The sequence below is a fragment of the Lottia gigantea genome (genome assembly GCF_000327385.1).
Source record: "Lottia gigantea unplaced genomic scaffold LOTGIsca_143, whole genome shotgun sequence".
NCBI classification, from domain to species: domain Eukaryota; kingdom Metazoa; phylum Mollusca; class Gastropoda; family Lottiidae; genus Lottia; species Lottia gigantea.
In genome coordinates, this window is record NW_008707672.1 from 137656 (window position 1) to 163345 (window position 25690).

The following is a 25690-nucleotide window of genomic DNA, read 5'->3' on the forward strand; positions in this document are numbered from 1 at the left end:
ACCAAACTATCGTGCCTAACTAGCTAGCAGATTGTTTGGTACAATGCCAGTTTTCTGTTTTCAGATAGATTAGATCATACCAAACTATCGTGTCTAACTAGCTAACAGATAGCTTGGTACAATGCCAGTTTTCTGTAGTCAGAATGGGACTAGATCATACCAAACTATCGTGTCTAACTATCTAGCAGATTGTTTGGTACAATGCCAGTTTTATGTAGTCAGAATGGGACTAGATCATACCAAACTATCGTGTCTAACTAGCTAACAGATAGCTTGGTACAATGCCAGTTTTCTGTTTTCAGAATGGGACTAGAGTATACCAAACTATCGTGTCCAACTAGCTAGCAGATAGCTTGGTACATTGACAGTTTTCTGTGGTCAGATTGAGACTAAAGCATACCAAACTATCGTGTCTAACTAGCTAGCAGATTGTTTGGTACAATGCCAGTTTTCTGTTTTCAGAATGGGACTAGAGTATACCAAACTATCCTGTTTAACTAGCTAGCAGATTGTCTGGTACAATGGTAGTTTTCTGTGGTCAAAATGGGACTAGAGTATACCAAACTATCGTGTCTAACTAGCTAGCTAGTAGATTGTTTGATACAATGACAGTTTTCTGTGGTCAAAATGGGACTAGAGTATACCAAACTATCGTGTCTAACTAGCTAGTAGATTGTTTGATACAATGACAGTTTTCTGTGGTCAAAATGGGACTAGAGTATACCAAACTATCGTGTCTAACTAGCTAGTAGATAGTTTGGTACAATGACAGTTTTCTGTGGTCAGAATGCGACTAGAGTATATCAAACTATCGTGTCTAACTAGCTAGTAGATAGTTTGGTACAATGACAGATTTCTGTGGTCAGAATGAGACTACAGTATACCAAACTATCCTGTTTAACTAGCAGGCATATTGTTTGGTACAATGGTAGTTTTCTGTGGTCAGAATGAGACTAGAACATACCAAACTATCGTGTCCAACTACCTAGCAGATTGTTTGGTACAATGACAGTTTTCAGTGGTCAGAATGAGACTAGAGTATACCAAACTATCGTGTCTAACTACCTAGCAGATTGCTTGGTACAATGACAGTTTTCTGTTTTCAGAATGGGACTAGAGTATACCAAACGTCCTGTTTAACTAGCTAGCAGATTGTTTGGTACAATGACAGTTGTCTGTGGTTAGAATGTGACTAGAACATACCAAACTATAGTGTCTAACTAGCTAGTAGATTGTTTGGTACAATGGTAGTTTTCTGTGGTCAGAATGAGACTAGAACATACCAAACTATAGTGTCCAACTAGCTAGTGGATTGCTTGGTACAATGACAGTTTTCAGTGGTCAGAATGAGACTAGAGTATACCAAACTATCGTGTCTAACTAGCTAGTAGATTGTTTGGTACAATGGTAGTTTTCTGTGGTCAGAATGAGACTAGAACATACCAAACTATAGTGTCCAACTAGCTAGTAGATTGCTTGGTACAATGACAGTTTTCTGTGGTCAGAATGAGACTAGAGTATACCAAAATATCGTGTCTAACTAGCTAGCAGATTGTTTTGTACAATGACAGTTTTCTGTGGTCAGAATGGGACTAGATCATAGCAAACTATCTTGTCTAACTAACAATCAGATTGTTTGGTACGATGACGGTGCTCAGAGGACCAACACTAAACTATCGTACCCAATTAGCCTGGTGTAACCCCTCTTTAACAAGTTAATAAATGGTAGTCCACGTCATAAATAAACACAGAATACAAAAAATAACATTTAATAACAGTGTCATGACAACATAAAACAATATTTCTGTACAAAAACAGCATTTGTAACAAATAAATATAACAATTTTTATAGGGATCGACCCCCTTTTAAATATTTTCTTATCACGAGGGTCTAACCACAGGCTCTGAGATGATGGTGGTCCAAAACAGCATTTTTAGAAATAACTATAACAAAATTTTAGGGATGGGCTCCCTATATCACAATTTTTTTATGACAATCAACTAAGAGGCGTTGGAATCGTGGCTTATACAGACGTTCTTGCCACTTTCCCTATGAAAGTTATGTTATCAAACGTTTTAGAGAGAGATTGGGGTGCCAATTTCAGCAGCAAGACAAGAAATAGATTTTCTTGTATAAAAGGAAAATTATTAGCACTTTGCTGCCCAAAATAATCACGTCGCCATGAAATTAAGTAATGTCAGTATCCATGACAATGACGTCATGTAAATATTCAAATGTTCTAACCGACTGTGATACTGCCAGTCCTATTCTAAATGCACCAAATATAAAAATTCAAGAAAAGCGAAAACCAATAGCATCGTCTTTATAATTTCGTGAACCATGATTATAGATGGAATATATTTTTAAATGTTCAAGATATGATGATATAAATTGAAAAGCGAACATTTGGAGGTAAGTTAATAACTTTGGGGAAGGTGAGAGGTGAAAGGTCAGAGGTGAAAGGTCGGAGGTGAACAATATATTAAAATATCTTATAACAAAAAACAAATGAACAAACTTTGTGGTTTTTGATTTCAAATTTTGAAAAACCATGAGGTTAAAAAAGACAACAGCACCGGTACTTTCATTTCTAGAAAAACAGAACGTTTCAACTTTATTTTTATTCTTTCCTACCACAAGGCTTACAGAATCTCAGAGGAAGAGAGATAAAAATGTTTGGTTCGATACACAGATTATGCTCAAGGAAAGCGATACATAGATTATGCTCAAGGAAAGCGTTTTATAAAAGTGTCAAAATTAAAAATGTAAATGCTTGATGGGTATAAGGTTGCTTTCTGAATAAATAAAAGTATATTTTCAAATTTTTACACATTAAAATTTCGAGGTTAGGGTCTTTTAAACATTGTTGATGAATTGATTCAAAAGTATGGTTATTTAGCTTACAGCAACAAAAATCAAAAACATTTCCAAATTATTAGTGTATTATATTTATTCATATCATTATTCATTATTTTTATAATTATTCGTTATAATTATTCTCATTCTTGACTAATATTATCATTCATTATTCATATTTTTCTCATAAATATTCATTATTAATCATTATTCGTATTTTTCTTATACATATTAATTATTATTCATTATTCGTTGTATTCTTATAAATTTTCATTTTCAATCTTATTCGTATTTTTCTTATAAATATTCATCATTAAGCATTATTCGTATTTTTCTTATGAATATTAATTAATAATCATTATTCATAATTTTCTTATAAATATTCATTATTAATCATTATTCGTATTTTTCTAATGAATATTCATTAATCGTGTTTTTCTTGTGAATATCTGTTATCATTCACCATTAATATGCATATTCATTAAAATGACATCATTATTTATTTTCATTCTTATCATTATTATTCATTATCATTATAACAATTCATTACCATTATTCATTCTTAGCACTGTCATTCTTTATTATTCATTATTATTCATTATAATCATCACGTTAGCTTAATAATTAAGACCTTGTTGTAGATAAGAAGGCACTATGGAGCAGACTGTGAGCAATTTTTAATTGGCAAGAAGCGACTCATTTTTAACAAAATATTTTTGATCTTGTTAATGTTAAGGCTACTCGATTTTCAATTTTGATTACAAGATATTTTAATAAAAACAATAGAGACAATAATATAAAGTTTACATACTTTTACCACTAAATACAGACCCTTGTCATTTCCTTGAAGGCAAACAGTCACAATCTTTGACAAAGACTTGAAAAGATAAGAATTGGCAGGAAACAAAAATAAGGAAAAGTGCAAAGAAATTAAAAATTAGAAAACTTTTTGAACTAAAACAAACTCTATCTATATATACAAAAATCTAATCAAATATTATCCTTTCTGTAACAGATTTTGATTCGTAAATATGTTGTAATAAATGCTCCATATAAGGCTCTCTAAGCCACAAGTGTGTATGTATATACATTCGTAGGGTTGAGGGGATTACCTTCGTAGAGTCAGGGGATTCCCTTGTAGAGTCAGGGGATTACATTCGTAGGGTTGAGGGGATTACATTCGTAGAGTCAGGGGATTACATTCGTAGAGTCAGGGGATTACATTCGTAGAGTCAGGGGATTCCCTCGTAGAGTCAGGGGATTACATTCGTAGAGTCAGGGGATTTCCTCGTAGAGTCAGGGGATTACATTCGTAGAGTCAGGGGATTCGCTCGTAGAGTCAGGGGATTACATTCGTAGAGCCAGGGGATTACATTCGTAGGGTTGAGGGGATTACATTCGTAGAGTCAGGGATAACATTCGTAGAGTCAGGGGATTCCCTCGTAGAGTCAGGGGATTACATTCGTAGGGTTGAGGGGATTACATTCGTAGAGTTGAGGGGATAACATTCGTAGGGTTGAGGGGATAACATTCGTAGAGTCAGGGATTACATTCGTAGGGTTGAGGGGATTACATTTGTAGAGTCAGGGATTACATTCATAGAGTCAGGGATTACATTTGTAGGGTCAGGGGATAACATTCGTAGAGTCAGGGATTACATTCGTAGAGTCAGGGATTACATTCGTAGAGTCAGGGGATTACATTCGTAGAGTCAGGGGATAACATTCGTAGGGTCAGGGGATTACATTCGTAGGGTTGAGGGGATTACATTCGTAGAGTCAGGGGATTCCATTCGTAGAGTCAGGGGATTACATTCGTAGAGTCAGGGGATTCCATTCGTAGAGTCAGGGATTACATTTGTAGGGTCAGGGGACAACATTCGTAGGGTCAGGGGTTTCACTATCACTAAGCTAAGCTAGAATCAGAGAAAGATATTTGATCATATCTGAGGTATCTATCTCTTTTGTGGTTCTTTTAGGAAAGACATAAATAATTTGTTGAATTGTAATTTAATGGGATTTTCAAGATTTTCTAAACTTTTGATGTGTTTGGGGATATTCCAATTTAGTCTGTGGCTCTTGCAATTCACAAAGTGACATCACTATTGCAAAGGTTCTTTGTTACATTTGCTATAGTGACCTCTTAAAACGATTAGATATAGTACAATTGCAAGAATCACAGATATTCAACTGAAAATTACAAAGATATAAATCAATGCTATCAGTGGTCCTGATACACATAAAAAAAAAAGTTAGAAAACCTCTTTACAATCACTCTAAGTTCACTATTCATAATTTTTGTTAACTGAATTATCATTTAAGATTTAATAAGTGTATTTTCTTCAATTTGAAACGCCCCAGATAGGAATATAGTCAAACATCTGGCTCTAAAATAAAAACATAATCTCAAACAGTCGGATTTATTGTTAAATTAAAGGGATATTATCTCTTAAAATCGACAGAAAATTTTAAGTCTCAAACAACTTGGTCAGTAAGTGTATATATTCATCAGTTGACTTACCTGGTGTCATGATTAAAGAAAAGAATCTCTATATAAGATGATATATTCATTAAACTAATTGAAACACACTTCTTATTTTAATGATTTAGTACTTATTTTAATGATTTAGTACTTATTTTAATGATTTAGTACTTAGTTTAATGATTTAGTACTTATTTTAATGATTTAGTACTTATTTTAATGATTTAGTACTTATTTTAATGATTTAGTACTTATTTTAATGATTTAGTACTTAGTTTAATGATTTAGTACTTAGTTTAATGATTTAGTACTTATTTTAATGATTTAGTACTTAGTTTAATGATTTAGTACTTAGTTTAATGATTTAGTACTTAGTTTAATGATTTAGTACTTAGTTTAATGATTTAGTACTTAGTTTAATGCTTTAGTACTTAGTTTAATGCTTTAGTACTTAGTTTAATGATTTAGTACTTAGTTTAATGATTTAGTACTTAGTTTAATGATTTAGTACTTATTTTAATGATTTAGTACTTATTTTAATGAATTTATTGGATTATAAAGGGATTCTGTCGTAGAATTTTGACACCAGGTTAGTCCAATAATGAACGAAGACAAGTTTTAAATTCATCCTAAGAGGTAGTATACCTTTAAGCAGTAATAAACACAATGTTACACAATGTTAGTTTAGTCTTTATACCAAAATCTAATTAATACAGCATGTGTTGCTATTTTCAATCAGGCCTGGATGAGCAAAAATATATTTAAATGACCATAAATATTTTTTGCCAAACAAATATCAATAACAACAAACATCAACAATTAACGATAAATAAACAATGTTCGTTGAAGGCGGGGTCAAAATAAACTCTGTCATGACACCACTGGTATATGTTATATTACTAATATAAACCCTGAAGCACATTTCATTATATTGAGCAATTGGTATTAGGTACTACACTAAATATATATTTAAAAGCTTAAGTTCTACTCCAATAAGCTGAAATTGAGTTCTATCAGCTGGTAAAGTAAATATTTAGATGACTATACAGATAGCTGAAATTGAGCTCTATCAGCTGGTAAAGTAAATATTTAGATGACTATACAGATAGCTGAAATTAAGTTCTATCAGCTGGTAAAGTAAATATTTAGATGACTATACAGATAGCTGTAATTGAGCTCTATCAGCTGGTAAAGTAAATATTTAGACCATTTATCTTTTAAAAGATATAAAATTGATCTTGTGGAATTTACATGTCAAATATTCAAAAGCTTGAACGTTCTAAAAGAAAATTTCAGGTGATTGGCCACTTAACGATAAAAAAAATCACAGTTTAAAAAGTTGAAATAGACCCTGTATTTTTAAAGAGATCAGTTGAGAATGTAAATGTGTTAGTTATTTTAACAGCTGATAGTGAAGCAAATATTTATTAACAAAGGATTTTACGATAATGAAATATTTTTTGTGTTACAATAGTGCAAAATACTTAAATATATAGAAATATCACTGTTAAAATAGTGCTCAATACATCAATTGTAGAGCGATGTAGAAATACCACTGTTAAAATAGTACTCAATACATCAATTGTAGAGCGATGTAGAAATACCACTGTTAAAATAGTGCTCAATACATCAATTGTAGAGCGATGTAGAAATACCACTGTTAAAATAGTACTCAATACATCAATTGTAGAGTGATGTAGAAATACCAGTGTTAAAATAGTGCTCAATACATCAATTGTAGAGTGATATAGAAATATCAGTGTTAAAATAGTTCTCAATACTTCAATTGTAGAGCGATGTAGAAATACAAGTGTTAAAATAGTGCTCAATACTTCAATTGTAGAGTGATATAGAAATACCACTGTTAAAATAGTGCTCAATACTTCAATTGTAGAGTGATGTAGAAATATTCAAACAGAACCTGAAACATGCTACTCAAGAGTTTTATGCTGTGCCATATTCAGACAACTGACCTAGCCTTCTCTCCGTGTCAGATAAATATTTCTACCAAAGATTTCATAACAAATCTTATCTTTCTGCCATATTTTCTATTTGAGTAAACTCCTAATTAATTAAACCTAATTAGTAATAGTTAAAGGTTTCAGTATTCTGTAATCCGGGTAAGGAGCACTAGATTTTAAAATAATTTCTATAGATTTAATAGATTAGAATCACCAAGATCTAAGAAAACAAAATATAAGCAGTAATTAATAATTTGTAATTTTCTCCTACAGTCAGTGGCTCAACTAGATGAGTGGGGGTTCGTGGAGTTATGTGGGGTGGGGGTTTGTGGAGTTGTGTGGGGTGGGGATCTGTGGAATATGTTGGGTTGGGGTCCGTGGAGTTATGTGGGGTGGGGGTTGGGGCTCGTAGAGTTATGTGAGATGGAGGCCTATAGATTTATGAGGTGGGGCTCCTCACCCAATAAATTTTTAACATCTGCTCTCCTGTATTTGGTGGGAGCCCTTAGTAGCTATGGTAGTTGAGCCACTGTATAAAGTTTTATACAACAGGGCAATGATATCAGTTAATAAAATAATAAAAGTTTTGAAGCAGTGAGAACTTGTTATACCTGAAATTAAAATATATAATTAATTGATATGACGTTTAGATTTTTAGTAGATATTTTCAGATCTATTTCACACCTACAACATTTATCACAGTAACATTTCAACATTTCAACATTTCCTGTTCATGTTTTAATATTTGGCTTTTGAAACACCACAAAATAATGAGTTGTTGTCAAGGCAACAACACCATTCTTAACACCAAGATAAATAGAGTCTGTGTTTGATTCTTTATGTTTATTGCACTCACGGTTATTTTCACCTTTTTTAACACAAATTTGTGATAGAATTGCGTTATCAGTTTTTCACCAAATTTTCACAAAAAACGAGATGGAATGGCTCTTTTTGTTTCATTTAATTGGAATGAATTCACAGGTACTATTCATGCGTCAAAATCCAAATGTGGAACCATAAATTTTTTATATGACTATGTAACACATTTTACCCATGAATATCAATGAGAAACTTTGATTAATATTCAGATCGTTGTTTTGGAATTAATTGACTTCGTTCATTAACACATTTAACAGCAAAAATTCACATGTCACATTTGATTGGCTGATTCTAAATCAGAGGTTTGTGGCGTGATTAATTAGGCTGATGAATTATTCATGAAGCACTTTAAATAAATTCAAATTTTTCCATGCAACACACACATGGTATGAATTATATATTAAATATATAGGAATGATAATAACATAATAACAACACTGGGGATACCATAGATGATTTTTGAAATAATTCAGCACAAGTCTGGCCAGCCTGCTCGTTTGTTAAAGCCGTTTATCTCAGCGTTAAAATCACTCTGACTCCCAGCGATTGAATCGGGACCTACAAATGTTGCATTGTCTTGAATAAAGGGAGATGACTCGGAATCTGATTCATACCCTGTTGTCAATGCATCAAATGACCTTGGTAAACATTGTGACTGTAAGAATATTGAACGTAGCTGATGCGTTTCCTCAGAATTAAACGAATATTCAGTTTGTGAGGACAGAAGATGTTTGATCAGATTTATAGTTCCGGAGAAAGACACTGGCGAACAGCAGGACCCATCACGATCTTGTTTCACTGCTGAAAACATCTTATGAAATTTGGTAAAAGGGAGACAACTATAGTCCTCAGGGTTCCCAAAACATACCCCAACCACTTTCTTCCCAAAATTTTGCGCTGTCAATTTTTTGATAAATCTCACACAAATCTGATCTGCAAGATTCTCGTGAAACATGTCCGGCTCTGTGAAAGTTATTTTCATGTTTTCCGATGCATAAATTATGAAGTAATGATTATCGTGCTGAAGAGCTAAGTTGATTTGTTCGTCAATCCATATTGAAACCTCCGGCAGATCTTGAACCTTAGCTGATTTCTCATCGCATAAAAATGGAGTCGGATTTGCTTTAATTCCATCTTGTTTTTCCAGCAGTTTCAGATGAGCTTCCACCATATTTTTCACCAACTCAGGTTGTTGAAGAAGTATGGGGGTGATGATCACTAAAAATAAACAAAACAATCCATTATGTTAATTGATTTTGGGTTTTTGCCGAAACGCGTTTATTCAATTTGAAGCCAACCTTTGTCCTGATATATGACCATATCCTCAATAGGGTAACAGTCTGTAGCTCATATAACCAAGTAATTATGATTCAAACTGCAAAACAAAATCCAAAACAACAATTTGGTGAAAAATTGGTAGCAGCTGATGGACTTTTCACAATAGGAAGTATATCAATCAATAATGATAAGTGGTATCAGGTGTCTAGAAGAGGAAGCAAGCCCTATCTGGCGCCATTAAATACATGATATAGTTGAATAACTTTATTTAAGAGTGTACATAATATCAAAGCCAAAAAAAGTTATCTGTTACTGTCAACTTGTAAATAAATCAGTTTTCGAGTTGGCTAACATTTAGCAATTATTTTGATCTGTCTTCAGAACAGTTACTAATGAAAAAAAAATGTTGGTTTTATGATGTTTTTGGTCAAAAATAAAACTTCAAAAAGTCTGAAGTCTGTGATCAGCATTGTTCAATTAAAATGAAAGTATAGAATCAAAGTATTATAATAATCTGAAAGAGTTGATAGAGTTAATAAACTGTCTAGTTTTTATATCTTTGTAAATTTTTTAAAACAACAATGTGACCTGTAGTAGATACACTTGAGTTTTTAACAAGTTTGGATAATAACATAAAAGAGACATTGCCTTCTGTCTGAACGCTGTATTAGAAGATAGCTTGCCAGGCAAGGTAATATAAGCCCACTGGCAGCTTTGATTTTGAATAAAAATATTTGGCAGTACAGTAACAATTACCCGTATGAATAATGTGCAGAACCTGTAGCACACGGGGCCTTGGTTTATTATCCCATCCGAACGACTAGACTTTTCCATGACGCCCCCTCGTACCTGCATCACTGACAGGGGGAAACTAAAATAGATAAGACAACTCACCTGAATTGTTGTCATGGACTTGATTTCTCATCATATCTGTTTCTTCTTCTTCCTGTCCTTGACAAATCTTTTGAAAAAACTTAAAATGTTTTTCTGAAATCAAAGTGTAACTGTCCATTGACAAGCATAAAATATAAATAATAGTTTTAGCTAAGCTAAACAGTAATAGCGTTCACAGTTCACTGTCGAAATTTGAGTCTTCAAATCCATGTGTGTCCAGACTTATGCGTGTTTGAAAGTTAAAAAGGCAGGTCTTTACATATATTCAAGACTAAAATCAACGCCCTAAAATGGCTCCCTTTAGATACTTACTGGTACAATTGCGTTTACGCATGAAAATAATGAAAAAAACCAGGGCAAGAAGAAATAGGATGACAACAGTAACCATTAAACCAATATAAACAGTGTGATTGGAATTCTGGCTTTCTGATTGATGTAATGTAGATGTATGATTTGATCTTCCAGTCACAGGTGGATCTGATGTTACTGAAAAAAAAACGAGATTTTCATTTAAAAAATAATAAAATGTAGATGTCCATAAAAAAAAAGAATTAACAAAAAACTTAAGGATTGAATGTAGTTTTTTTGCGTTCATTGGTTCAATTTTAACATGTTAAATATTTTGCCATTCATTTGAATTAACACGTGAAAATTCATCAACCAATGAACGCAAAAAAATCTACATTCAATCCTTATATTTACAGTCGGTAGTGTTCAGTGTTCACTCTTAAGGATAAAATTATTGCTATAATATAGTTAAACCTATCATTATTGTCAAAAAAGTGCAAAAAATAAACAGCAACACGGAATGAATTTTTCAACAGAGATCATAACTGACATATCAGCATCAACAAACATAACTCATTTCATCTGATGACAACACATGTAATTTGTGTTGAAACATTTTGTGTTGAATATTTTTTTTAAAGAAGTGTGTTAATTCCATAATGCTGTCTTGTGTTTCTGATTTGTATTCTTACAGAGACTTTTACACAGGTCAAAAAGTAGGTTCTGGAAAATAGCACATGTTTTTGAAACTGAATTTGGGTAGCTAACAACATATCATAGACTCCAAAGACGTATATGATAAATATTGCTAATGTACACGAAGGGCATAAGTAAATTCATTAGTTGAAAGGTAGATTATCGTATACTGTACCTGGTATCATTGGCTCAATAAGATATTTCTGACCATTGGTCACCCAATCATCTAATGGATTACGTTCAGTAAAATATGGTCGAAACTAGAATTACAAAAAAAATTACTTAAGTACTCTTGTTCCGATCTGGAAAACAGAACTGAAAATTTCACATAAAAATGGGCCTCCACTTAAAGAGTTTATTTTGCAATTCTTCGTGAGGTACTCGAGAGAGATAAAATTGGAAATGCAATCAGAGAGTTGATCAACTAACACATTAGGCTGGGGGCTGATCAGAATCACTTTTACAACCTAGAATCATTAGTCTCATAATCTCATTGGTCATATCACTCTACCTTGGGTTTCGCTATCCCACAATTTATAGTATAATTAGACACAGTTTCGTCATGACGCACTGTGATTGGTTGAAATGAACAAAATTGTAATAGAGTTTCAATGAGATTCCTTAATCCCCTACAACTGGCTGCAAATGAAATGAAATGAATGGAGTTTTACATCCTACTTTTCTACACCACGTGAGCTATGCACATGCAAATTGGCAGTGCCAGGGTACAATGAGGGAAATTTTGCCAGGACAGTGGCATTAGCCTGTTCTTTTTGCGATTTCCAACTGTCAAGGGATTTTAAACATGCACAGCCTGTAGCACACAGGGCCTCGGTTTATTGTCCTATCTGAACGACTAGACTCCCCTCTTGCCTGCATTACTGACGGGCGGAAACCGGGTTGAAATATCCAAAGGTACTACTGGCTGGAGATTTGATGTAAGGACTGAACTTACCATGACACAAACTGACTCATTGCTCGGTACTCTAATAAATTTGTCTATTCTTTCTTCTGTCTACAAAATATAAACTTATTGTAAACACTAACAGGCTTTTAATAAAATTACTATAAACGAAGTACTAACCACCCTAACCACAAAGCGAAACCTGAAATCCAATCAACATATCGTGGTACCATTCGAAAGCTTGTAAGAGCGTAGATCTTGTGAGCAAAACCTCATATTCTTAGCTTGATTGTAAATAACCCAAAAACCACTAATTAAATAACAGTCAAAAAAAAAAATGGAAAAGATTTTAACAAATTACGCGTACAAATAGTTTTTTCGTTTTTCTCGAATAGTAATTTAACGTCATATATCGTTATACGAGGTTTCAACCACAATATTGGCGAAACATTAGTGGCAGCTAATGAACTTTTCACGAGGAAGTATATCAATTATAAATGAGTAAGTATTTAATAATGAAAAGTGGTATCAGGTGTCTAAATGAGAAAGCAAGTAAGCATACCCTGCCTGCTCATCTCATGCTGACGATACATTTCAGATGAAACATCCTTTATCAAAAGATAGTTATCATTAAATACTAACAGACATTGATGCTATGTAATAGCAAAACTATATTTGATTTTAATAGAGGATATTGACTGTCAGTCATTTGAGGTGCTCCATCGGTCATGACCGGCAAATAGAGTCAAATCAACAGCCCTGATTCAGGAAAGACAGCTGTAGTAAAACAAAGAAATTTCTGATCAATGAACAGCAGCACAACTTAATTCCAGGTCTCTCAATTGTAAGAAGGTACCTAGCTGTTGATGCTTTTAACATAAGTTTGCTTTTTAAAGATGGCGGTTACGGTTGTATATCAGGACAAAGGTTGGCTGGAAAAGTAATCATAGATGCTAATTTATTCATTTTTCAAGCCAACTTTTGTTCTGATATACGACCATAATAGTCATAGGTCAACAGTTTATTGCTTAAATATATAAATAAATGAAAATAAGGAGCCCTTATATATAAAGTGTTACATTGTTATCAGTGCTTACCTTGTTAACTTTTATCTTTCCTCCAATACAAATTCCTTTCAAATTCTGCAAACAGATGAGATGGAATGTGGCAGTTTGTAAGGGCGAAAAACTTACCATTAAGCCTGTTGTATTTTGTTTGACGCGGATTTTTGGCTCCCACATCTTTACAGATGGTTTTCCTAAAAAGATACAAAGTATTAAATATATCAAAACTCTGTCAGCTCAGTAAATATCTTACTGAAGCTAAAACATTCCAAAAAATAAAAAGCTATAAGTGTCCCTGATACACATACAAAGACTAGAAAATCAGAATGGTGTAAATAGAAGCTATAAGTGTCCCTGATACACATACAAAGACTAGAAAATCAGAATGGTGTAAATAGAAGCTATAAGTGTCCCTGACACACATACAAAGACTAGAAAATCAGAATGGTGTAAATAGAAACTATAAGTGTCCCTGATACACATACAAAGACTAGAAAATCAGAATGGTGTAAATAGAAGCTATAAGTGTCCCTGATACACATACAAAGACTAGAAAATCAGAATGGTGTAAATAGAAGCTATAAGTTCCCCAGATACACACACAAAGACTAGAAAATCAGAATGGTGTAAATAGAAGCTATAAGTGTCCCTGATACACACACAAAGACTAGAAAATCAGAATTGTGTAAATAGAAGCTATAAGTTCCCCAGATACACATACAAAGACTAAAACCTTTTTTGTATCCCTTCCAAAATATACACCAGTATTTTCCACAAGATGAAACAGAATGGTGAACTAAGGTCTGTCAAAAGATTATAAAAGATAGGAAATTGCCAGGTGATTTGACGTTATTTGATTTAAATCTTTAATAATTTGTAAAAACTTTCCTCAACTGTAATTTACCCTCCCTTGTTAGTTCTTATTGAGGAAAAAGTAGTTTGCAAGGCAAGGTAATATATGCCAACTGAAAAAACAAATGTTTAAAGGATGACTAGAAATTTCAACAGAAGAAATATTCTATTCTGTTGACAAGGCAAGATGAAACATTTGATAATGAAAATGTTTTTTGGAAAAAGGATACTAGGTGGAAGCAATTTCTTACATTGACCTTAACACGAATAGAAATAATATAAAGTGGAATGAACTATTTTACATCCTGCTATTCAGCACCTTATTAGTATAGTATGGACAACTGTAAACCATGTAAAACAAAAGAAATTTTAAACAAATAAGAAACCTATTATAGATATTCTACTCCTTTCTTTAATTTTTGGAATGTTTCAATTCACATATAGGAATCTTTATCAAGAATAAAATATTAATGATAGAAAACAGAACGACAAGTATATATATAAACAGTAAAAACTGAAATCTAAGATCAAGGGAAATTTTGTCAGGACATCGACAATAGCCAATGCATTTTCAATTTTCAACTGTTGAAGGATATTTTATGTGCATAGATTGATACCTAAACTAATGAATCTACTTTAGCTAAAAGCTAGTATCTGATAATTGAGCGAGGAGGAAAAAAAACAAAAAATGAAAGAAAATGTTTCCTGGCGGTAAAAATCAACACCTTAAGAAAACAGGAAAAGAGCAAGATAAGCTTTGAAAGGAGATGAAAATTTTGAGAAATTTTATTTTTTTAAATATAACTTTAATTAGATTAATAAACTAGTTTTTCAATACTAATCTGTAAATAAGGATATTTCATTTTGTACTTCATAGGTCGGTGACTCCGAGATCTGACAAAATAGTTAGCAACACATGTTCAAGGTCATCAAAATCAACAAATTAATAAGTAATTCCAACAAAATAGTGCTCAATACATCAATTGTAGAGTGATATAGAAATACCACTGTTAAAATAGTGCTCAATACCTCAATTGTAGAGCGATATAGAAATACCACTGTTAAAATAGTGCTCAATACATCAATTGTAGAGCAATATAGAAATACCACATTAAAATATTGCTCAATACATCAATTGTAGAGAGATATAGACATACCACTGTTAAAATAGAGCTCAATACATCAATTGTAAAGCTATATAGAAATACCACTGTTAAAATAGTGCTCAATACATCAATTGTAAAGCTATATAGAAATACCACTGTTAAAATAGTGCTCAATACATCAATTGTAGAGCAATATAGAAATACCACATTAAAATATTGTTCAATACATCAATTGTAAAGCTATATAGAAATACCACTGTTAAAATAGTGCTCAATACATCAATTGTAGAGTGATATAGAAATACCACTGTTAAAATAGTGCTCAATATATCAATTATAGAGCAATATAGAAATACCACATTAAAATATTGTTCAATACATCAATTGTAAAGCTATATAGAAATACCACTGTTAAAATAGTGCTCAATACATCAATTGTAGAGTGATATAGAAATACCACTGTTAAAATAGTCCTCAATATATCAACTGTAGAGCTATATAGAAATACCACTGTTAAAATAGTCCTCAATATATCAACTGTAGAGCGATATAGAAATACCAATATTAAAATAATGCTTAATACATCAATTGTAGAGAGTTGAAGATCTGTTCTTGTCAAACAGATCAGTTGTCTGAAGATCTTTACTTGTCAAATTTCAGTAGAGATGTAGGTTGAAATAGATCAGTTGTCTGAAGATCTCTACTTGTCAACTTCAGTAGAGATACAGACTGAAATAGATCAGTTGTCTGAAGATCTCTACTTGTCAAACTTCAGTAGAGATACAGACTGAAATAGATCAGTTGTCTGAAGGTCTCTACTTGTCAAACTTCAGTAGAGATACAGGCTGAAATAGATCAGTTGTCTGAAGATCTCTACTTGTCAAACTTCAGTAGAGATGTAGGTTGAAATAGATCAGTTGTCTGAAGGTCTCTACTTGTCAAACTTCAGTAGAGATACAGACTGAAATAGATCAGTTGTCTGAAGATCTCTACTTGTCAAACTTCAGTAGAGATGCAGACTGAAATAGATCAGTTGTCTGAAGATCTCTACTTGTCAAACTTCAGTAGAGATACAGACTGAAATAGATCAGTTGTCTGAAGATCTCTACTTGTCAAACTTCAGTAGAGATGCAGACTGAAATAGATCAGTTGTCTGAAGATCTTTACTTGTCAAACTTCAGTAGAGATACAGACTGAAATAGATCAGTTGTCTGAAGATCTCTACTTGTCAAACTTCAGTAGAGATACAGGCTATTAATAAAAATTATAATTAGATTCCTGAAATACCCACCCATGTTTGATTTGTAACAGTTCTCAACCATTTTCATTTTTCACACAAATATGTTGAGCTAACTAATTCAAACACTTCTACGATCGGTTAATTTTCCTTCATTTAGAGTGTTCACTGGCACAATCTTTTACAGGTGGAGATCACAATATATAACATAGAACAGTTTTTGGTAAGCTACACGTGAATCCACTTTGTCTTTCATATATTTTAATCTTATTTTCACGTCAAATGTTGACAGTTCTGAGGAGACTCATTAATTTGGTATTCTTCTGCTGGTTTTTATCGACAAATTCTACAATTTACATTATCATCATCAATTTGTTAGTATGGTATTTTACTGCTGGTTTTATTGTAGGATACACAACATTTCTACAATTTACATTTCCATATGGTACACCTTGGATGTAGAGAATATCTTTATATAACCTTAAATCCTTTAAAATGAGTCATTTGCCTTTTAAAACAAACATCACACTTGGATGGATACTCATGAATTGAAATGTAACACTATGCAGATAAAGTTACAAGGGTGTTAACATGTTTACTATAATAACTCTCGAACCATATCAAAACCTAAATGAAAAGCACTTTTCATCAAAGAATCTTAATAATATTTCATACTATAAGGTATTCAGTTACTAAGGTCAGATAATTTTTTATCACCCAAATAACTATTGAGCTGTATGAGAATTTTTATGATATGCAAATGTTATCCAAAAAATAGGTATGCAGTAATAAAGATTGGTAATGTTTGTATCATCCAATAGCTATCATAGTTACATATAATATTATATCACAATTCTAATGATAAACACTTGTCATCTCAATTACGCAGTTATATAAGTCAGGCTGTGTGTATATATATATTCATCACAATACAGGTATGCAGTTATCAAATTTAAACAGTTTATTACAAATCTTAAAGGGACTGATGCACCATTTTTTTGACCAATCATACTTTAGTCTCAGAAATGGGAACTTTTTTTGCTAAGCCAATCAGTAATAGTGTTCACAGCTACCCATCGAAATATGAGCCTTCAAATCCATGTGTGTGCAAAATTATCTGCGTTTAAATGTTAAAATGACGGCTCGTCAATTTAAGATACTCTGTGATATATACAAAAGACATATATAGAATTGTTAGTAGGATTCCTAGTTTGAGATATTTTTAAAGGAATTATGTGAGTCTCTTTAATCATTAAAGTTATTATGATATATCATACAGGTGTCATCTAAACAATTAGTAATAAACATGGTGGGTATATAACTAGTGATATGGAAAGGCTTTTTGAGTAGAATTTTAATGATATACCATATACATACCATAAAGCCTCATATAGGCACATTCCCATATAAAATCGTGTGGTTTAACGAATCTCTGAATAGCAGCCATTTTGAGATACACATGTCAGAATCGTATGAAATACTGTATAAGCTACTGTCATCCGAATAATAAGTTATGAATACTAGAATCCATAGTACGATATGCTATACAAGTCAAAATAATATCTTTAGATATATTACACAAGTCATCAAAATAATTAGGTATGAAAGCTGGAATCTATGTTTAAATCCAGGGTATCTACTAGTAAATAGTGCTAAAACATGACATAAATCCACGTGTAATCCACATAATTAGATATGAAAGCCAGAATCCATGTTTAAATCCAGGGTATCTACTAGTAAATAGTGCTATAACATGACATAAATCCACGTGTAATCCACATAATTAGATATGAAAGCCAGAATCCATGTTTAAATCCAGGGTATCTACTAGTAAATAGTGCTAAAACATGACATAAATCCACGTGTAATCCACATAATTAGATATGAAAGCCAGAATCCATGTTTAAATCCAGGGTATCTACTAGTAAATAGTGCTATAACATGACATAAATCCACGTGTAATCCACATAATTAGATATGAAAGCTGGAATCCATGTTTAAATCCAGGGTATCTACTTGTAAATAGTGCTATAACATGACATAAATCTAGGTGTAATCCACACAATTAGATATGAAAGCTGGAATTCATTTTGAAATCCAGTGTGTCTAGCGAGTGCTATAACGTGACATGCAGGTCACAATAGGGCTATTATATACCGGTCCTTTTAAAATATTATTATATATATATCACTGTTCGAGATCCAAGTATAAACTTGCTGAAATCCTTTTAGTTATCCAGTCGTATGGGTTCCTCACTTGTTATAGTACTCAAAATAGGTCTACATGTCCTTTACTCAAATCCTTGTTCTAACCAGTCTTTTGAGTTCTTCATAAGTCCTTATCCTCACGTTTACTGTCCAAAGAAGATAGGACACACTGTGCCCCTCATGGATTAGTTCTAAAAGTTAGGTCTGAATAGGATTTACATATCTCTGAATAAATATCCATACAGATAACTCTATCAAATATTTGTCTATATCTTTTTTCTATATTTCAATATTATCGAGATAAGAAAACCTAATTTTTTTATCAGGGTGAGCTTATTCTTTGGTGTGCAAGAGGTCCCCTTTAAATTCATTTCTCAGTCAGTGTATGTAGTTATGTTGGATAAAAATAGGCCAAATAGGCCATTATATTTATCAAACTACCCATCAATGACAAAACAAGGTAGTTATAGGCCTAATTATCATATCTAGGTGTGTTTAAAAAAGAGGTACTCTGCTACAAACTTATTTTATCATTGTATATAGAAATATTAAAACGGAAACTGAATCATGTTCTACTCAGAGTTTCATACTGTGTGATCTTACAAACTGAGAAAGCCTCTTCACCATCCCTTTAATAACCTGTACATGTTGTGTCCTAGCTACTATTACTGTTATAAATAGTCAATTGTAGTACAATGTAGAGATATATCTAGTTATTATCTACTATTAGCTAGAGATGTAATGAAATATACATCCTGTTTTTAAAATAGAATAAAATTCTTCATACCTGAACCAATTAACCTGTTTTAGCCATGTCATATTGCATCTTCTACACACCCTAATATCAAATAGCAATGATAAGATTTCATGATCATTAATCCCTTTCATATTCAATAAAACCTGTTTTAAGAAATACAATCTCTTTATTCTTAATATTGTATTCATAAAATGCACTAAAACTCCAGTGTTTCTGTAGGAGATTATCTTCTATAACACATAATACTTATGACCTAGGCAAGTGCTTCTATAGAAGTGTGTCTTCTGTAACACCTACTACTTGTGACCTAGGCCAGTGTTTCTATAGGAGAGTATCTCTTATAACACCTAATACTTGTGACCTAGGCCAGTGTTTCTATAGGAGAATATCTCTTATAACTCCTAATACTTGTGACCTTGGCCAGTGTTTCTTTAGGAGAATATCTCTTATAACTCCTAATACTTGTGACCTTGACCAGTGCTTCTATAGGAGAATATCTCTTATAACTCCTAATACTTGTGACCTTGACCAGTGCTTCTATAGGAGAATATCTCTTATAACTCCTAATACTTGTGACCTTGACCAGTGCTTCTATAGGAGAATATCTCTTATAACTCCTAATACTTGTGACCTTGACCAGTGCTTCTATAGGAGAATATCTCTTATAACTCCTAATACTTGTGACCTTGACCAGTGCTTCTATAGGAAAATATCTCTTATAACATTCTGTAATAAAAGTTGTTTGTTTTTATTATTTTTATTGCCTTCAAGGTTTATGACGAAGTTTGTAATAGCTTGACATTCTGAAGATATACTTAAAAGACCCATACCAAATTGATTTCATTTATTTTTCTGCCAAGTCCCGTACCAAGTTTTCTCAACCATGTTGCAAGCCCTGGATATCAGTCAAGAAGAAAATTTCTGCATCCAGCCATGTGACCATTTTAGTTGGCGACTAGATTCTTTCATGTGTGTTGCTGAACAAAAAATCTCCAGTCAGTTGTTTTCGACTAAGTTGATATCATGTGGAGATCATGTGATTGAAAGGAAAATGAATCTGATTGGATTATGATGCTCTGTCTAGCAAATGCGAAATGCACCCTTAAATAGCCTTAGAAATCTTCAGCCATTAAAGGTGAACGGTCAACATTTTTGGTCGTTGATTTGGGACTTGAATGTAACGTAAATTAGGACAATCAAGGGTAAAATACCCATGTGGGTTTGCTCCGTTAAACTTCTAGTTATGCACCTAAAGCTACACCTGTGTTGTAACACCTTTATTTGGTTTTCTTTATTTTACTTACTAAAACATAATACATATTGACAAAGGAAGTCTACATTAATTTTTAATATGTTTCAAGATAGCAGGGATACTGATTTAGTTACATTTACCAGTCATGTTTGAATACAACAATAGAATACAACTAAATCCATCTTTAATCAGATCGGGACCATAGATTAGAGCATAACCTCCAAGGAATACCCAAAGAAATACAATCCAAACCGCAAAACAAAACCTGAAATCCAAACAACATATTGGCAAACATTGGTAGCAGCTAATGAACTTTTCAAATGAGGAAGTATATCAATCATAAGTGAGTATTTCATAAGGAAAAGTAGTATCAGGTGTCTAGAAGAGTAAGAATACCCTGCCTGGTGCCACACCTGCCCTAGCTGTGGAATACAATTAGGAAGTACAAAAAAAAATAGAGACACGACTGATGAAGATCAATAATTCAAGTTATCAATAAAAACTAATGTCAGCAAGTTCAAATTCATATAAGTTTAATAACCATAGAATAAAATATTAATATTTAATTCAATAGGCTACAGTTATAATGCTTTTATTTTATCAATAAAACATGTAAAAACAACTTATTGTTATCAACATTTAAAGGTAGTCTACCTCTTAAAATGAACAGGAATTTAAAATTCTAAAATTGCTTTATTTATCTTTCAAATTAGAATATAAAAACAGAACCTAAAAACATAGATTATTCAGGGATTCTGTTGTATATTTATGACACCAGGTAAAATGAATGAATACATACTCTTATTGACCAATTTTAAAGATCTAAATTTTCTGTTTAATTTAAGAGGTAGTATACCTTTAAATATAGATAACCATAATTTAGATATTAATATTTCTATATTTTATTTATTATAAGAGGTAGTTTTAATATAGATAATAATATATTTAGTCATTTATTATACGCATATAGTATATCATGTTAAATTTATTTGTGCAGAAATCTAAGAATGATAAAGCTGTCTAAATATTTGTTTTACCAGGTAAAAGAGTTAGATTACAACTATCATCTACCTATCCTTTTATCTAAAGTTAAACTGTCGTCAATGCTTGCCTACTTGTAATAATGCAAGTGATGTAATTGTGGTCTGAAAGTTAGTATGTAAGAGTTGTCTATGAAAGGAGATGTGAGTGTCAGACAGTGAATTATAAAAAAGGTTATTAGTTTTACAGATTTAATTATATATCAATATATAAATATTGTGGAATAAGTCTATTGGTTATAATATTAGTATTAAGAGTGAGGAGGTTTAAAGAAACTCCTATGTAAAGAAACTGACCGAGGTCACACCGAGATCTGCTGAGAAATAGGGTGGAGTTGACATAGTTATTTGTGTAATGTTTTAGTGATGTAATTGTGGTCTGAAAGTAAGTATGTAAGAGTTGTCTGTATGAGAAAAGACAGGAGTATGTGTGATAGAAAAATGTTATATGAGAGGTTTAATAATAATAATAATATTCAACTTTGTATTTCACATGGGTCAGAAGAAGGTCCAGTAGGCCTACACCAAATTAGACATGGTCCTGTCTACAGCCCTGTCGTGAGGGTGGGGTCCGTGGGGGCTGGTCCCCAGCAAGTGAGAATTAAGCAGCAGCAAAACCTTCTTCAGTTAGCAGAGATTGATTCATTTACAGTGTACAAAATCAAAAAGATATAGATTCTGAAGGGATTGTCTAGGTTTTAAAAATTTTGTATGTGTAGCCTATAGGGGACACTGATAGCATCAATCAACACCATTCCCATTTTCATTCTTTGGTTCCTGTAATTCCAATAAAAATTTGATGATGTCACTAATCACAAAATATGCTTTAAAACATAAGGCCATTCACAGTTAGTGACATCATAAAATACTTAATTTGAGTGGAATTGTAGGAACCACAGATGTCTGATTGAAAATTGGAATGGTGCAAGTTGATGATATCAGTGTTCCAGATACAAATAACAAGTTTAGAAAACCTCTTTACAGTCCCTTTTTTCGGCCTTTTAGAATAAAGATTTTATTATTATTATTATTATTTACCTGGCAGTTTTAGTCGATGAGAGGTATAATCAGAGTTTTTAGCAGCCTTCGGTAAACTGTACAGCGTGACCACTAGATTTCTCGTGTACTCACTAATGTTATATTCTAAACAGTCCAATTTAAATTCAAGATTCTGAAAAATATTCAAAATTCATACAAAAATTAATATAGGAATATAAAAAATGATATAAAAACATTAAATACTCTTAAACCAAAATGTTAGTGTTAGGGTGTATTGAGATGAGTCTCAATGAAAGCACTGGCCTGGATCAGAGAGCAATAGATAAGTTAATTATGTGAAAATTAGTTAGTGAAATCATCTTTCTCAACAAGAAAAAAAAATCTTATTTTCACCTCCTCTTCCCATTTTTTTATCATTTGTTGATCAGTGATGAATATTTTATTTGTTACCGGCAATCAAGATACAAATAATGATAGATATTTTGATTTATGGTAGTGAATTTGGACATTGAAAACGGTAGCCCCGTGAAAATTTGGTCAAGAAAAAAACAAAAAGATAGAAGTCCTGTCAGTAGAGCGGTAGACAACATACAAAAGGGGTAGAAACCCGACAATATCGGTAGATTACACATGTATGTGAACAAAAAACAAAATACACGAAAGATGTGACTTTTTGAATAAATGAATAATTGGACATCAATCTGTTTAGCATGAATAAAGAAATAAAATTATGGGGAAATGGATGAATGAATGAATGAATGAATTATTTAACATACATGGACATCATCAACTGTTGACCAATCAATACCATTCAAATTAATATGAAAACATCTCATTGGTTGAACTTTAACATGAGCCATTGGTATGATGGAGTCAATGACCATTTCAAACCCTGTTACCACACTGTAAGAATCTTAAATTATAAAAATACAAACTCAGTCCATGTTATAGATCAGGTGTTTTCAATCTCTTAGTTTCTATTACCCCTTTCATAATCCTTGGTCAACTGCATTACCCCTTTCCCCCTATAAATCCTTACTATTACCTGCTTCCCTCACAAAATCTTTACTATTACCCCTTTCCCCTCTATAAATCATTACTATTACCTCCCTTCCTCCTATAAATCCTTACTATTACCTGCTTCCTTCACAAAATCTTTACTATTACCCCTTTCCCCCTATAAATCATTACTATTACCCCTTTCCCCCTATAAATCATTACTATTACCTCCCTTCCTCCTATAAATCTTTACTATTACCCCTTTCCCCCTATAAATCATTACTATTACCTCCCTTCCTCCTATAAATCATTACTATTACCTCCCTTCCTCCTATAAATCCTTACTATTACCTGCTTCCTTCACAAAATCTTTACTATTACCCCTTTCCCCCTATAAATCTTTACTATTACCTCCCTTCCTCCTATAAATCATTACTATTACCTCCCTTCCTCCTATAAATCATTACTATTACCTCCCTTCCCTCCTATAAATCCTTACTATTACCTGCTTCCTTCACAAAATCTTTACTGTTACCCCTTTCCCCCTATAAATCCTTACTATTACCTGCTTCCCCCTATAAATCCTTACTATTACCTGCTTCCTTCACAAAATCTTTACTATTACCCCTTTCCCCCTATAAATCCTTACTATTACCCCCTTCCCTTTTTAAATCCTTACTAATACCTACTTCCCTCAAAAATCTTTACTGTTACCCCTTTCCCCCTATAAATCCTTACTATTACCTGCTTCCCTCTATAAATCCTTACTATTACCCCCTTCCCTTTTTAAATCCTTACTATTACCTCCCTTTCACCCTATAAATCCTTACTATTACCTGCTTCCCTCTATAAATCCTTACTATTACCTGCTTGCCTCACAAAATCTTTACTATTTCCCTTTTCCCCCTATAAATCCTTACTATTACCCCCTTCCCTCTATAAATCCTTACTAATACCTACTTCCTTCAAAAAATCTTTACTATTTCCCCCTTCCCCCTATAAATCCTTACTAATACCTACTTCCCTCAAAAAATCTTTACTATTTCCCCCTTCCCCCTATAAATCCTTACTATTACCTGCTTGCCTCACAAAATCTTTACTATTTCCCCCTTCCCCCTATAAATCCTTACTAATACCCCCTTCCCTCTATAAATCATTACTAATACCTACTTCCCTCAAAAAATCTTTACTATTACCCCCTTCCCCCTATAAATCCTTACTATTACCCCCTTCCCTCTATAAATCCTTACTAATACCTACTTCCCTCAAAAAATCTTTACTATTACCCCCTTCCCCCTATAAATCCTTACTATTACTGAAGTAGAGTCAGAAAAAAATAGGCTTTGTTTATGCAGAAAATCGCCACAAAACAGGGTTTATTTTTTCTTTGTCTATACCTGCCGACAACTTTAAAAATAGCTATTTGAGTTTGGAACAGAAGCAGATGATTCGGTCTAACATTGTCATATTAGATTGGTCCCCATAAAATTTGATTAGCCTATACCTTTACGTCCAAACCCCGTAGGCCTACCTTTAGCCACGAGCTATCGACTTGAAATTAGGCAGAAAAGTACTTGAATGTGTCTTGAATATTCATTGCAAATTTCAATCAATTCCAATGGTTTATTCCATGTTAAATTAAATTTCAGATTACACGATTTTTTTCTTCTCATGGTAATGGTGTAATAAGCAAAGGTACTGTACTGAACTGAACTATTGTTTAGTCGTACTTGTTTTGTCAACCGATTCATTCGCGAATAATTGTCATTGTTTGGAGGTTTTGTAACGGCTGCAGAAGCAATTATTTTCATAATTGTTTAAAAACTAGTATGGCTATTTAGTGCTTGACATATTTTTCGATCGAGGTACAGATCTTAAATAACAATGAGACTGAGTGGGATGTAGGCTACTCCTTCCTCTCAAGATTTTCAGACCATTG

At 32.7% G+C, this 25690-nt stretch overlaps 2 protein-coding genes across 2 annotated transcripts; one reads left to right on the plus strand and one right to left on the minus strand.

Annotated features, from left to right (window-relative positions):
- Positions 1 to 8647: 8647 nt before the first annotated feature.
- Positions 8648 to 17944, minus strand: LOTGIDRAFT_172847 (hypothetical protein; the record flags this gene model as incomplete). The annotated part of the gene is made up of 8 exons (XM_009050025.1): positions 8648 to 9396; positions 10351 to 10443; positions 10663 to 10836; positions 11510 to 11594; positions 12290 to 12349; positions 13336 to 13380; positions 13432 to 13496; positions 17875 to 17944. 8 exons carry the CDS (start codon positions 17942 to 17944, stop codon positions 8648 to 8650), a joined length of 1341 nt encoding a protein of 446 aa, XP_009048273.1.
- Positions 17945 to 24216: 6272 nt separating this feature from the next.
- LOTGIDRAFT_140078 (hypothetical protein) lies at positions 24217 to 24573 on the plus strand (the record flags this gene model as incomplete). Its single annotated transcript, XM_009050026.1, has 1 exon — positions 24217 to 24573. A coding segment is annotated over one exon (357 nt), but the record flags the coding sequence as incomplete, so codon positions are not given.
- Between the last annotated feature and the right edge of the window lie 1117 nt (positions 24574 to 25690).